Source organism: Stegostoma tigrinum, chromosome 3 (assembly GCF_030684315.1).
Source record: "Stegostoma tigrinum isolate sSteTig4 chromosome 3, sSteTig4.hap1, whole genome shotgun sequence".
Classification (NCBI taxonomy): domain Eukaryota; kingdom Metazoa; phylum Chordata; class Chondrichthyes; order Orectolobiformes; family Stegostomatidae; genus Stegostoma; species Stegostoma tigrinum.
The window spans coordinates 13,788,752-13,803,364 of NC_081356.1; the positions used below are offsets into that span (position 1 = coordinate 13,788,752).

Here is a 14,613-nt window from a genome sequence, read left to right on the forward strand (position 1 = left end):
TACAGTTCCATGTGTTATCGGATTGGCCTTTATCAGCAACCTTGTAAATAGTGCTCAAGCCATTTATTTATTGTGTAGGTTTGGTACTGATCTAGAGAGTGTCACAGCCATCCTGCAGGATATAGCTATCCTGATCGGATCACTTCTCACCATAGAACATGCAAACTCATGAACGTCTCTAAGGCCATCGCCTTTCGTCCTGAAAGTGCTAAGTCTACCTTGGATAATGCTGGAAAGAAGAGGTATTTCAAATGTTTTGAGCAACAGTGAAGCTAGCTATTTCATGTTACTACAGTGCAGTAACAACACAAGTAGTGTTCATCACTAACTGAGGTCTGTCAAAAGGACACGCTGCTTGTCTCACAAATGAGAAATTTATAAGAATTTCACTGCCGTCTCTCTCAGAGGATGCCTGGTGAGTAGTATGATTGAGCCTATCCCTTTGGCTGTTCACACTAGGTAAGGTAATGAATGGACCCAACCAGCCTGCACTTGCAAAACTCAAAATACAGTGTCCAGCGTGAAATGTGATTCTGCAATTGGACAACCTTTGCTAAATAATCATGATTGTGTAAAGAGTTATGCTGAAAACTGTTCAGAATTGTCATTGGGGCCCACAATGTGGCATACTTGTGCTACCTGGAAATTATGAACATTAATACATGGGGCCCTGTTCTTTGGAGATGAAAGAGCATGTGGACACAGTGTGTTTGTTTCAACTCTAACACAGCTGACAGCCATTCACTGGTTTATCTCTAATTAAAGTAATAGCAACAATTTAATTCAAGATGTCCTCGTCCGTAGCTACTCCATAAGGCAGCCACTTTTTTGCATCCATGCATCAACAAATATTTGTTTCAGTGGAGACATTTGTAACATTCAGCAATGGTGGGACGCAAGTAAGACACGTTCCTTTGAAATAGTAGGATGAATAGCCAAGGTGTTTTCCCCAGGGGCTGGGGAAGGGGAGGTTGGGCGTGTGTGCTCAGAATTAGAGGGCATAGGATAAAGGTGAGAGGGGAAAGATTTAAAAGGGACCTAAAGGGTAACTTTTTCATGCAGAGGGTGTATGGGATGAGCTGTCAGAGAAAGTGGTGGGGGCTGGTTCAATTACATCATTTAAAAGGCATCGGGATGGTTATGAATAGCAAGGGTTTAGGGGGTATGGGCCAAATGCTGGCGAATGGGACTAGTTCAGTCTTGGAAATCTGATCTACGTGGACAAGTTAGTCCAAAGGGTCTGTTCCTGTGCTGTTTAGCTCTATGACTCTATAACTCTATAACAGAAAGAAAATTTTGAAAAGGATGTATAATGGTGAACCAATCCAGTATTACTTACTTTATGTTGTAAATCAAAAGAAAATTTACTCTCGATATAGGAATCACAGTCCCAATTCAGAAGCAGTTAGTTAATGTCTCATTGTTTTACAGAGTAATGGACAGTTTCCTTTCCAAAGTTGGTACTGATGGGGTATTTCAGATATGGACACAATGTTGAAAATCTATAGGTGCTTTATGTACTGTTCCTACCCAGCTTGCTTTGGATTGGGGATGGTTTATTAATTCTGCAAGTGAATAGTATGCTAAATGTGAATTTGATTGCAGTCTAAAATTAATTTTAACTACTACTAGCCATTGAACCTTTTTTCTTCTGTCTCTTTCTTCCTTTTATCAACAGGGGAATTACTGACCCAGCCCAGACCAGAAGGAGTAACTGAGATCGTCTGTCCCAAAAATGGGAGCGAGCGAGTGGATGTGGCTTTGGTTTATCCCCCGACCCCCACTGTGATCAGTCCCTGCTGTAAGTGAGCAGTGGGCCATCCTGCTAGTCTTCATCAGAAACAAAACCTTTAACATTCTGTTCAATTATTTGGCAGGCAACAAGGTTTTGGAAAGAATAAGGTAGGGTCTGTATGCTTAAAATGATAGTTGTGTACAGTGCTCTCCAGTCACCCACAAAGGCACAGTGTAACAGCCCCTTCTATCTAGAGATTAAACCAGAAACAAAATGGATTTGTGTTTTTATTTGAGTGGATCTTTCAGTCAAAACACAATCCAATGATTTGATTGCTCAGGTAACAGCTACCAAATGAATTTGAAACAAAAAGAATAATAAATAAAAGCTGATCTGGTAAAACTAACCTATAATGCAGGCACCACCAAAACCCTCTTGCCATGGATAAAAACAAGCATTGGAGCTTATTTTTCACTTCAAAGAGTTCATCTCTACTTGGAGCTGTCAACTGAAGTGTTGAATGGCAGGCATTCCACTGTAATAATGGAAAATTGTGAAATCAGTCATGCGACACTAATCCAGTAACTGCATATCTTCTCTGTGTCAACAGAAGGAGTGAAGTAGCAAGCAATTTTTTTTAATGCTCCAGGCATTTTTTCAAATATTTAAAAGGTAGAAGCTTTATATATCTTGATACTTCTGACAGATTCTATTGGTAGGTCTATTGACAGTTCCAGTGACCATAATGCATTTTTGCACTTTGTACACATATTCCATATCTAATTTTAACAAATGCATAGGGCACCTTATCTTTCCAAAAAGGCACTTATCTATCTCAAAGGTATTCCAGGACCATATCCAAAGGGATACCTACCTCTCCAAAAGGGTGCCTATTCTATTCAAAAGAATCCACAAAGATCAGACCTGATCCTGTCAGGTACAAATCTCTCAGATCACATTTTCTCACACCAGGATCACCAAAATCAGATGTAAAGTGAGACAGCTGCTGATTTATATGGACAGCTACTTCTTCAAAATGTGCAAATATGAAGCACAACCTAACTCGTTTCCTGCCCTCATGTAATGGTAGATGCCTTTTCTGGGATGAACCTTCTAATTAAGCTTCATTCCCTATTCTTTTGTAAAACCAATCTTCTAAGAGTGAATGTAGCTAGTTTAAGTACAAACATTTGGCAGATCAAGTATAATGTGGGGAAATGTGAAATGCACAACTTCTGCAAGAGTAGAAATGCAGAATATTATTTAAATGGAGAGAGATTGGAGAATTTAGTACAAATAGATCTTTTTTGACCTTGTACTTGATTCACAAAATATTAGCATGCAGGAACAGCAAGTGATCAGGAAGGCAAAGGAACTGTTGGCCTCTGTTGTAAGGTGAATGGGATACAAATATAGGGAAGTCTTAACACAGCTGTACAGGGCAGTAGTGTGACCGTATCTCGAATACAGTTTGTCTCCTTCCAAAAAGAGGGATATACTTCCATTGGAGATAGTTCAGGGAATGTATCTCGGCTGATTTCTAGGTTGAAGAGTTTGTCTTATAAGGTAATGTGGAGACATTTAGTCAGTACTTATTGGGAGTGTAAAAGAATGAGAGGTGATCTTATTCAGCATGCAAGATCTTGAGGTTTGAGAGCACAGATGCTCAGAGGGCATACTCACGGAGAGTCATTCTCCCTTCTCTCCCTGCCTCCTTGCTGCCTTTCAGGGATCTGTGGGCATCATACCAAGTGTTTCGAATTTTCATCCACAAAGTAAAGTATAGGCTGGGTCATTAAATGTTTTCAAGGTTGAGTTAAACAAAGTTTAGATTATCAAGGGAGTTTGGGGTTATGGGTCTAGGCAGCAAGTTAGAGTCAAAGTGACAATCATATCTGACTCCTGTGTGTTAACAGTTCTCAATCCAAGCTCCTGTGTGCAGTAACTTATTATGTGGCACCTTTTTGAATAGAAACGTAGCCTACTCCTGCACCTATTTTCTATTTGGCCCTTTTGAGCCTGCACCACCATTCAGTATGACCATGCAATCTCAGTAGCTCATTCCCACTTTCTCTTCATCCCCTTAATCCCATTAGCTACAAGGGCCACGTCCAGCTCCTTCCCCAAAAACTTCCTGTGGGAGACAATTCCACAAGTTCACAATTTTCCGAATGAAGAAATTCTTCTTCTCAGTCCCGATTGGCTTACCCCTTTATTCTCAGACTGTGACCCATTGTTCAGGGCTTCCCCAGCATCACAAACATTCTCCCTGCATCTTGCCTATCCAGTCCCATCAGAATTTTATATGTTTCTAGGAGGTCCCACCTAAATCTTCTAAATCCCAACGAGTATGAGCCCAGCCAATCTAGTCTTTGCTCATAAGTCAGTCTGACATGTCAGACTGCCTTTTGGAAATCCAAATACACTACATCTCTCAGCTCCCCTTTATCACCCGTATTTATTATATCCTCAAAGAACTCTAGCAAGTTTGTCAAACATGATTTCCCTTTCACAAAATCATGTTGACTCTGGTTACGTTTTGAAAAGTGTCCTGAAATTTCTTCCTCCTTAACGAACTTTAGCATTTTCCCGATGACAGCTGTAAGTCTAACTGGACAGTAATATCCTGTTTCCTGTCTGTTTCTCCTTTCTTGAACAGGCATATCACATGATCAGTTTTCTGATCCACTAGAACTCTTCTGGAATCCAGTACCTTCTGAGATATTTTGATTGATGTCTTATTATCTGTGCAGTCACTTCCCTTAAATCCTTTGGATACAGGCTATCACGTCCTTACACTGTATGCCATCAGTCCCTTTAGTTTATCAAATACTTTATCCCTCATCATAGAGACTTTACAAGGTCTTTCTTCTCAATAGCACCTTGCTTACCTATTATCTTTTTGATGCTTATAGGGTTCTACACCATGATTGTTGTAAAATATTGGTTTAAATTATTTGCCATTTTCTTGTACCCAGTTATCAACTGCCCAGTGACATTCTCCAAGGACCCTACATTTATCTTCGCTACTCTCTCTTTACTTTCATTTAAATGTTATCCCTTTTCTTATCTATTCGATTAAAATAAAAGATCATACCTTGCCCCACCTTAATGTTGCCTGTGCTCCTCAGACAAGCTCAACACACCAAAGCCCTCAATTTGACCACTCAGCTGAGGCTAAGCCACAATCAAATTTTCCAACATCGCTCCCTCGTTCTGTTGTAGTTCGAGGAGGAAGGAGGGAAACACTACAGCAATGTGATGTTCAGGACTTCGCTGTTCTTTAACACTTGGTCCCTCACTGATTCCGTTTTCATTTGTGATGAGCCACCGTCTAGTGAAAAAGAAAATTGTGGAAGTCTTTATAGATTAATGGCTTCAGACAAACTTTAAGAATCATTAAAGAACGATAAAAGGAAATAAAGAGGCAGCAAGCAGCTCAGCAGTTACACAAAAACATAAGAAAATTCTGCAACAATTTGAATAAACGCGAGAGTTTGCAAAACAAACTAGGAAGGACTTGTATAATTAAAGTAGGGCCTTGAGTAGTGTTGTAGAACAGTGGGACCTTGGGGTTCAGGTACATAATTCTTCAAAATATGTCACACGTGGACAAGCTGGTTAAGAAAGCATTTAGCATGCTTGCCTTCATTTCTCAGATCTTTAAGAGTAGGAGTTAGGAAGTCATATTGAGGTTGTACAGGACATTGGTAGGGCCTTTTCTGGCATACTGTGTCTGGTTCTGGTTGCCCAGTTTTAGGAAGGATATTAATAAATTGGAGAGGGTTCAGAAGAGCATTACCGGGATGTTGCCAGGAATGGAGGGTTTGAGTAATAAGGAGAGGCTAAATAGGCTGGGATTTTTTTCCACTAGAGTGTGAGAGGCTGAGCGGTGACCTTTACAGAGGTTTATAAATTATGAGGGGTGTAAGTAAGGTGAATGACACATGTCTTTTCCCTAGTGTGGGGGATTTCAAAACTAGGGGTCTTATTTTTAAGGTGAGAGAGATTTTTTTTTTTAAAAAAAGCACGGGGGCAGTTTTTTTTTTTACACAGTGGTTCATGTGTGGAGTGAACGTCCAGAGGAAGTGGTGGATGCAGGTACTGTTAGAACATTTAAAAGACATTTAGATAACTACATGAATAAGAAATGTTTGGAGGGATTTGAGCCACGCGTAGGCATGTGGGGCTAGTTTAATTTGGGATTATGGTCGACATGGACTGTTTGGACCAAAGGGTCTGTTTCCGTGCTGTATGACTCTATAACGGGCACCGTGTAAGTAAAATTGGTATTGCCCCTGTGGAGGCCGAGGGTGAGTCTGAGGAATTGAGAATGGAAAGCAAGAAAGTAACGGAGGCTTTAAATGAATACTTTGGGATGAACTTCATGGGAAAACTTCCCAAAAGATATCGGAAACAAGCAGTGATGATGGTCTGTACCCTAGGCCGTATGGATCGTCGATGCATTAGTTACATCTTCCAAAATTTCTTAGATGCTGGAAGGATTGCAGCAGATTGGAATTCAGCTAATGTAACGCATTTATTCAAGAATGAAGGAGGCAGAAGCAGGAAACTGTAGGCCAGTTGTCTAACATCTACAATAGGGAAATCTGGAGTTTATAGTTAAGGAGGTTGTAGCAGTATACTGAGAAAATCACCATGTTGGCTCTGTCTGATCACGTTGCTTTGCTTTGTGAAAGAGAAATTGTGTTTAATGAATCAATTACAGTTTTTAACAAAGTAATATTCATTGTGGATAAAGGAGAATCAATAGATGTGGTATACTTCAGTTCCCAAACCATATTTGCTAAGGTGCCTTGCCAAAGATTGGTGCGCCAGAATACCTGGCGTAGGGGATAACATGTTAGCCCTCAAAAGGGAAGGGTTAGCTAATGCGAAACAGAGTACGGATAAATGGATAATTTTTGGGCTGGCATGCAGTAACTAGCAGTGTGCTGCTGGCATCAGTTCAGAGTTCTCAATTACTTAGTGTCTTGGATGAGGAGTCTAATGTATGGTTGTAAAATTTGCTAGTGCAGCAACTGGTTAGAAAGGTAAATGGAGTATTGTTTACTGCAAGGGAAATGGATTATAACCATAAGGAAGTTTTACTGCAGCTTCACAGTATGTTGGTGAGACAACTTCCGGAGTATTTTGTGCTGTTTCAGTCGGCTTATTCCTGGGATGAAAGGATTATCTTACAAAGGAAACTTGAATCGGTTAGGCCTATCTCCATTGGTGTTTTGAAAAATGAATCAGTGGTGATTTATTGAAACTCAAATTCCTGAGAGAACTGGATAGGGTGGATAACAGGAGGATATTTTTCTTTCCTTGAGGGAGAGAATAGGGACATAGATTAAGAAATAGTGATCTCTGTTACTGTGAGGCACATTATCACCATAGATATATGCATAGATAGTCACATGCAAAACAGAATAACTTTCTTTTAGGATCTGTTCATTTGTTCAGTAAACATACTTATCACCCTTGTGACTGATTCAGTTACTTAGATATTACATCTGTGTATGTACTGGGAGTGTCTGTGGATGTAAAGTTTGCATTTAGCCCTCCAACTGTGCCTTTGACTCATAATACATCCAAACTAATGACATTCCCTATGGTGTCAGTGTACACTCCATTATGTACAAGCTGGCAAATATATCTTTTAAACTGTGAGCAGCAGTGGCAGGGTATGGAAGTTTCATGTCTGGTGCTGCATAGGTTTATTTTAAATGCAAAATGGAGCAAAACATATGAAAACCTGAAAATAAAGTTCTTGTTGCACCAGTTGGGTTTTTGAAGCTAGAACATTTTCAGGATCCCTTAATTACAAGGGGCTTTGCTCATCTTAGATAGGATAGGTAGTAATATACATGGCAGGGATTAATAGCTAAGGGGCAGAAGGCAGAGAGCAAGAATAAATGAGCCATTCTCACATTGGCAGCTGTCACTCTTGGGGCACCACAAGGATCAATACTCGGACTCCGGTTTTTCTCAATATATAACAATAATTTGGATATGGAACCAAATAAAATAATAATAACCAAATAAAACCAACATTGGGGAGGCCACTTTTGGAGCAATGTGTACTCTTCTGGTCTCCCTGCTATAGGAAGGACATTATTAAATTGGAGAGGGTTCAGAAAACATTTACCAGGGTATTGCCAGGACTAGAGGGTTTGAGTTATAAGGAGAAGCTGGATAGACTGGGAGTTTCTTCACTGCAGCGTAGAAGGTTTGGGATGACCTTGTAGAGAATTATAAAATCATGAGGGGCATAGATAAGGTGAACAGGGAAGTCATTTCATTTAACTATCCCCTCTGTAACAGATTGGGAGCTCGAATCTAGGATCTGGCTGGTTTGTTAATGGGATCTGAACGGATTTTGACAGACTTGGGGTACGAGAGGCCCCCGTAGATATAAACAGACTGGGGATTCGTGTCTTAGACTTAAAATTAAACTTAGGTGAGGAGTGGAAAATCTGTTTAATTTTGGTGTTTGATTAAATCAAAAGTGAGGTAATGGCTGTTTCAGTCACTAAGTTCTCTAGGGGTGGAAGAAGTGACTTTGGGGGTTTTACGAAAGGTGAGCAAGGAAAAGCTGCTAGAATTGGCAGACATGCTGGAGCTGGGGTTGCCTTTGCCTGTTAGAAAAGAAGAGGTATTTCCAGCAATAGCTCGACATTTAAATTTGCTGAAAAGGCCATCAGAATCTTTGGATTTGGCTAGAATTCAATTGCAGTTGAAGCAGACTGAACAGGAAAGGGAATTGTTTGCATTACGGTTACAAGCAATGACAACAAGAAAAACATAAAGAAGAAAGAATGAGTTTGAACTTCAGAAGTTGCAAATTAAACAGGATAGCCGACTTAAAGTGAAGGAAATGAAAGTAGGAGATAAGCTTAGTGAGGACGAGAGTGATGGTGAGCAAACCCAATGCAGCCAAAAATGTGATAGGGATATGTATAAATATGTCAAAGCATTACCAAAATTTGATGAAGATGATGTAGAAACCTTTCTCATTTCCTTTGAGAAGCTGGCTAAACAGATGAATTGACTGGAGGATTATGAGAGTAAGGTTAATTTAGACCAAGTTGGTAGGCAGGGCTAGTGAAGTGTTTGCAGCGGTGTCAGGAGGTTATGAAGAAGTAAAACAAGCTATTTTCAGGGTCTATGACTTGGTACCAGAAGCATCCAGACCACGGTTCAGAAATATAAGGAAGGAACCAGATCAGACTTCTGTTGAGTTTGAAGGAATTAAACATAGGAACTTCAATAAATGGGTGAAAGTGTTAAAGATAGAAAAGACATATATGAGGATCTCGGAGAAATTATTCTGCTGGAGGAGTTCAAAAATTCACTTCCAGAAATGATGATAACTCATTAAGGCACAGAAAGTTAAAACGGCAAGAACACCTAGAGATGGTGAATGAATACGCAATAGCGCATAAACAAAAATCCAACTTCCAACATCAATTTCATTCCGTGAGGGTTAGAAGTTGGGGAAAAGGGAGATCCTTCAATGAAAAGCAAGAAGTAGATCACACTGGGAACTGTTTAAGACGTCTTTTAAAAAAACCGAAGAGGGTGAAAAGGGGTGAAAGGCCTCCAGTGTTTCCATTGTAACAGAAGGGGACACACAAAGTCACAGTGCTGGTGGTCCAACGGGGCACTGGGCAAAAGAATGTGGTGAAACAGGCTAAACCAGTGGGATTAGTTGAGTTAGTGAAGGAAACCCCAAGAGAAGTCGAGGATCTGCGGGAAAGTGCACAGCCTAGTTCTGAGCTGGATGGTAAGATAGAGATAAAGTAGTTGAAGAGATGAGGCACTGTGGCTAAGGTTTACTTGGGAAGAACAGGGGGAGAAGGTTTTAAAAGAAGTTAAAATATTGAGAGATACGGGAATCGGTCAGTCTCTAATGGTGAGAGATTCTGAAATGTTACCAGAGACAGTGTTAATCTGCGGGATAACTAGAGAGTGACTTAGCATTCCCCTGTGTAAGATAAGCCTGGAGAGCCCAATCAAGATTGGGTTAGTGACTGTGGGATTGATTGAAAGTGTGTCTATTCGAGGAGTAGTTTGTTCTTGTGAACGACCAAGATGAGAGTGATGCCCATTGTAGTGGAGAAGCCAAAAGAAAACCAGGGAACAGAAAAGTTAAAAGAAAAATACACTGGAATTTTTCTGGACACTGGTGATGAGATCTCATAAGTTTAAAGCAAGTGGTAAAACAAAACAGAAAGACGAAGGAATTGAGGTCCAGTTAACTGACACCCCATTTGATGAAATGGTAAAGGAGGAACCTGAACAGGTAGGGGGTCAGGCAGAGGTGTTTAGTTCTGAAAGATTAATGCAGTTACAACAACAAGATGAGACGATAAAACATTTGTATCATAAAGCCTACTCTGAAAAAGAAACAATGTATTCCAGAATGTTATTACCTTAAAAATCCTAAGGCAGAATTGGAGACCAAAGCAGGTTAGTGCAGAGGAGGAATGGGTGGAAATTCACCAGATTGTGTTGCCGGTAGCATACAGACAGGAAGTATTGTGGACCGCACACAAATTACCTGTAGTGTCGTCTAGGAGTAAGGACTATTTTGTCTAAAATACAGAAGCATTTCTATTAATCTGGATTATGTAAAGCTGTGATTTAATCTTGCTGTGCCTATCATATGTGTCAGACGGTAGGAAAGTCGGCATCTTTGGCAGTTCCCGCATTTGAAGACATTTTGTGTGGATTATGATTGTGTAGGTCACCTTCCTAAAACCAAAAGTGGGAACCTGTATTTGCTGACCATAATGGATGTGTCTCCTGGATTTCCAGAGGCAAATCCATCAAGAATGTCAAGGCTAAAAAGATTGTAATAGAATTAGTAGGAAATGAGTAACTCTAGATTAATGTGTTATGGATTTAATAGTAATTTTTTAAAAAGCCATCTTTTCTTAATGGGTTTTTTATCCTATTCATTTGTGAGATGTGTGTGTCGCTGGCTGGCCAGCAATCCTTGTCCATCCCAAGTTGCCCTTGAGAAGTTGATGGTTAGCTGCCTTCTTGAACCCCTGCAGCCTACCACAATCCCATTAGGGAGGGAATTCCAGGATTTGGACTCAGCAACAGTGATAGTTTTACGAGTCAGGATGGTGAGTGGCTTGCAGGGGCATTTGAAGGTGACGGTGTTCCCATGTATCTGCTGCCTTCATCCTTCTAGATGGAAATGGTCATGGGTTTGAAAAGTGCTGTGTTAAGGATCTTTGGTGAATTTCTGCAGTGTGTCGATAGCAGCAGTGTGTACTACTGAGTGTCAGTGGTGGAGGGAGTGGATGCTTGTGGATGCAGTGCCAGTCAAGTGGGCTGCTTTTTCCTGGATGGTGTCAAGTTAGGGCTTCACATATCCAAGCAAGTGGGGAATACTCCATCACGCTCCTGATTTGAGCCTTGTAGATGTTTGACAGGCTTCCTAGCTTCTGGCCTGCTCTTGTAGCTCTGAGTGTATGTGGTGAGTTCAGTTGAGTTTTTGGTCAATGATAACCGCCAGGATGTTGACAGTGGGCTATTAAGTGATGGTAACACCATTGGATGTCAAGGGGTGGTGGTTAGTTTGTCTCCTGTTGGTGATGGTCATAGCCTGGCATTTATGTGGCGTGAATATCACTTGCCAGTCCAAGCCTGGATATTGTCCAGATCTTGTAGCATTTGAATATGTGACTCCTAAGATACTGAAGCAGTCAAAATGGTGCTGAACATTGTGCAATCATTGGCAAACATTCCCACTTCTGACCTTACGATGGAGGGAAGGTCATTGATAAAGCAATTGAAGCTGAGGACACTACCCTGAAGAACTCCTGCAGAGATCTCCTGGAGCTGAGATGATTGATAACCGCAACCACCTTGCTATACAACAGGTATGACTCCAACCAGCAGAGATTTTGCCCCTGATATTTATTGATTCCAATTTTACTAGGGCTCCTTGATGCCACACTCGGTTGAATTCTGCCTTGATATCAAGGGCTGTCACTCTCACCTCACTTCTGGAATTCAACTCTTTTGCCCATGTTTGAAATTAGGCTGACATGAGGTCAGGAGCTGATTGGCCCTGGTGGAATTCAAACTGGGCGTCACTGAACAGGTTATTGCTGAGCAGGTGCTGCTTGTTAACACTGTTGATGACACCTTCCATCACTTGACCAATGATTGAGTAGACTGGTCGGGCAGTAATTGGCCAGGTTGGATTTGTCCTGCTTTTTGTGTACAGGATACACTTGGGCAATCTTCCACATTGTCGGGTAGGTGTCAGTGTTGTAACTGTACTGGACCAGCTTGACCTGGGGAGCAGCAAGTTCTGGAGCACAAATCTTCAATGTTGTCAGGGCCCATAGCCTTTTTAGTATCAAGTGTCTCCATCCATTTCTTGAAATCACATGGAGTGAATCAAATTGGCTGAAGACTTACATCTTTGCTGGGGACTACTGGAGGAGGCTGAGATGGATCATCCATTCGGCACTTCTGGCCAAAGATTGCTGCGAATGCCACAACTTTATCTTTTATAATGGTGTACTAGGCTTCCCCCATCATTGACGATAAGGATATTTGTGGAGCCTCCTCCTCCAGAGAATTATTTAACTGTCCATCACCATTCATGACTGGATGTGGCAGGACTGCAGAGCTTAGATCTGATTCATTGGTTGTGGCATCGCTTAGCTCTTAGCTGCTTTTGCTGTTTGGCGTGCAAGTAGTCCTTGTTTGGTGGCTTCACCAGGTTGACCCCTCCTCTTCACGTATACCAGGTGCAGCTGCTGGCATGCCCTCCTGCACACTCCATTGAATCAGGGTTGATCCCCTGGCTTAATGGTAACAGTTGAGTGGGAATATGCCGGGCCGTGGAATTACAGATTGTGCTGGAGGACAGTTTTGCTGTTGGCCCACAGTGCCTCACGCATGCCCAGCCTCGAGTTGCTAGATCTGTGCAAAGGCTGTCCCATTTAACATGGTGATAGTGCCACACAACATGATGGAAGTGATTCTCAATGTGAAGGTAGGACTCTGCTTCCACAAGGACAGTAGAGTAGTCACTCTTACTGATACTGTCATGGACAAATGCAACTGCAGCTGGCAGAAGGATGATATCAAGTATACTTTTCCCTCTTGGTTTTTCTTAAGAGGGGAGGTATTGTAAAGTTGGGTAGAGCACTTGTGAATTGGAAGGCAGGATGTTAGAATTTGTTTGTAAAAATGGTAGGAGTGGAAGAGTGCATGGTCCCTTTTAAGAGGTGATGTGGTTTTCTAAGCTGGGTATTAAGAAATGTCTGCAAGCAGTTTCAGATGCACAGACAGTTCTGAAATTGAAACACATGTATGAATTGGCTGTGAGTGACAACCTAGGACCAGTCCTATTATGAGAAATTTGACAGGTCATCAAGGGATATATTAGAAGAGGATTTTTGAAAGTCAGTGAGAGAGCAAACTGCCATCAGAAGAATAAAACTCTGGCTATCACAGAAATCTTTAAGGTCTCTGATTAAGCGCCATCTAAAAGGTACCACAGCAGTCTTGGCTAGTACTCCTGACACAAGGATTCGACAAAGAAAGAATTCCTGACTGAAGAATAACAGAAAAGACACAACATTCCAGAAGACATGTCATGGCTGTAGTTTTGAGAGTCTGAGTTTTAATTTATTTTTGTCCTATTACTTTGGTTTATATAATTGGAACTTGTATTTATTGGAACATCATACCATTAGAACTTTGTTTTATTCAGGAATAGTTAGTAGTTGGGGGGGAATTGCTCAGTTTGGTAGTTCTGGTGATTTGATCGCTGCTACAATTACATGAATAAATTGTTTCTTTTTATTCACAAAGTGAGTATTAGGGAGTTTACTTCATTTAACCATCCCTTCCATAACACCATGGCTATTTAGTTAAATTTTGTTCACTGAACCAGCGGGGGTGAGGGGCACGTTTGTAGGTTGGGTGGAGAAGAAGTGGGTGGATTAGATCTCTGGGTGAAGTAGTGAAGGCAAAAACTCTGAATTTCTTTGAAAACTGGACACAATCTAGGAGGTGACTTTAGGATCTTAGTGCATAGATGAATAAAGATGGCCTCATCACAAATTACCTGGTATTTTCAGGTTGAAAATTACTTTATATCAATGCTGTGTTTGTGGTATAAATACAACCCAAAGACTATTCGCTCGGGGTAAAATCTTTTAATTTTCCTTTTGTTCTCTTTGCAGCTTGATATTGAGCTGACATGTTTGTGACCAGTCGTGGAATGTTTATTTGGATATGTGGAAGAAAAGGGCTAACCTGCAGATGCTCTTCAACAGTGGATTCATACCAGTTCCATGATGGGCACAGGACATTGGAAATGTTGTACATGAATGAATGAATAATTGTCTGCACACAGCGCAGAGAAAGGCTCTCCCATCCAATCAAAGCTGCCCCTTCCTTGGATTTTCAGCAAAGTGACTGATACACCCATTCTTCCAACAAATAGTGCAGACACAGTGTTCCACGACTTATTTTTTGGAATAGGTGGCTCTTCAGGGATTTTCTTTTACAGTGTTTTACTAAAGCCATACTTTCAGTGTTGTCAATCGGAATAAAATGCCAAATGCAGCTGTTCTGCCCTCGAGTCTGAGGCACAGATGATCTGGAGTCTGTAAGCATATCAGCACTATTTTTGATTTTTAAACCCAATGAATGATTTAATTTTAAAGCTTTTGAGGAATCGGTTGTGCAATACTCCGTGTGATAAAGCAGTTGTGCTCACATTGTGTTGTAGGCATCATCCTCCTTGTTAATAGTTCAGCAAGGCCCCAGTTGTTCCTGATCTGATTCATCACACTTCCCAATATGCAGGGGAATGGGTTAAAGCT

At 41.0% G+C, this 14,613-nt stretch overlaps 1 protein-coding gene across 2 annotated transcripts in view; it reads left to right on the top strand.

The window, feature by feature from the left end:
• The window catches only part of mfhas1 (multifunctional ROCO family signaling regulator 1), a 79,749-nt gene extending 65,380 nt beyond the window's left edge, over positions 1–14,369 (top strand). Inside the window, exons 2-3 of one of the 2 annotated variants that reach the window (XR_007247161.2) lie at positions 1,679–1,902; positions 13,969–14,369. Coding sequence is in view for 1 of the 2 variants with exons in the window: in XM_048527032.2 (XP_048382989.1) it covers positions 1,679–1,801; positions 13,969–13,973 (128 nt within the window). In the remaining variant the exon portion in view is untranslated. The remainder of the gene's footprint in view (positions 1–1,678; positions 1,903–13,968) is intronic. The other variant, XM_048527032.2, reaches the window with a different exon arrangement.
• The last annotated feature ends 244 nt before the right edge of the window (positions 14,370–14,613 follow it).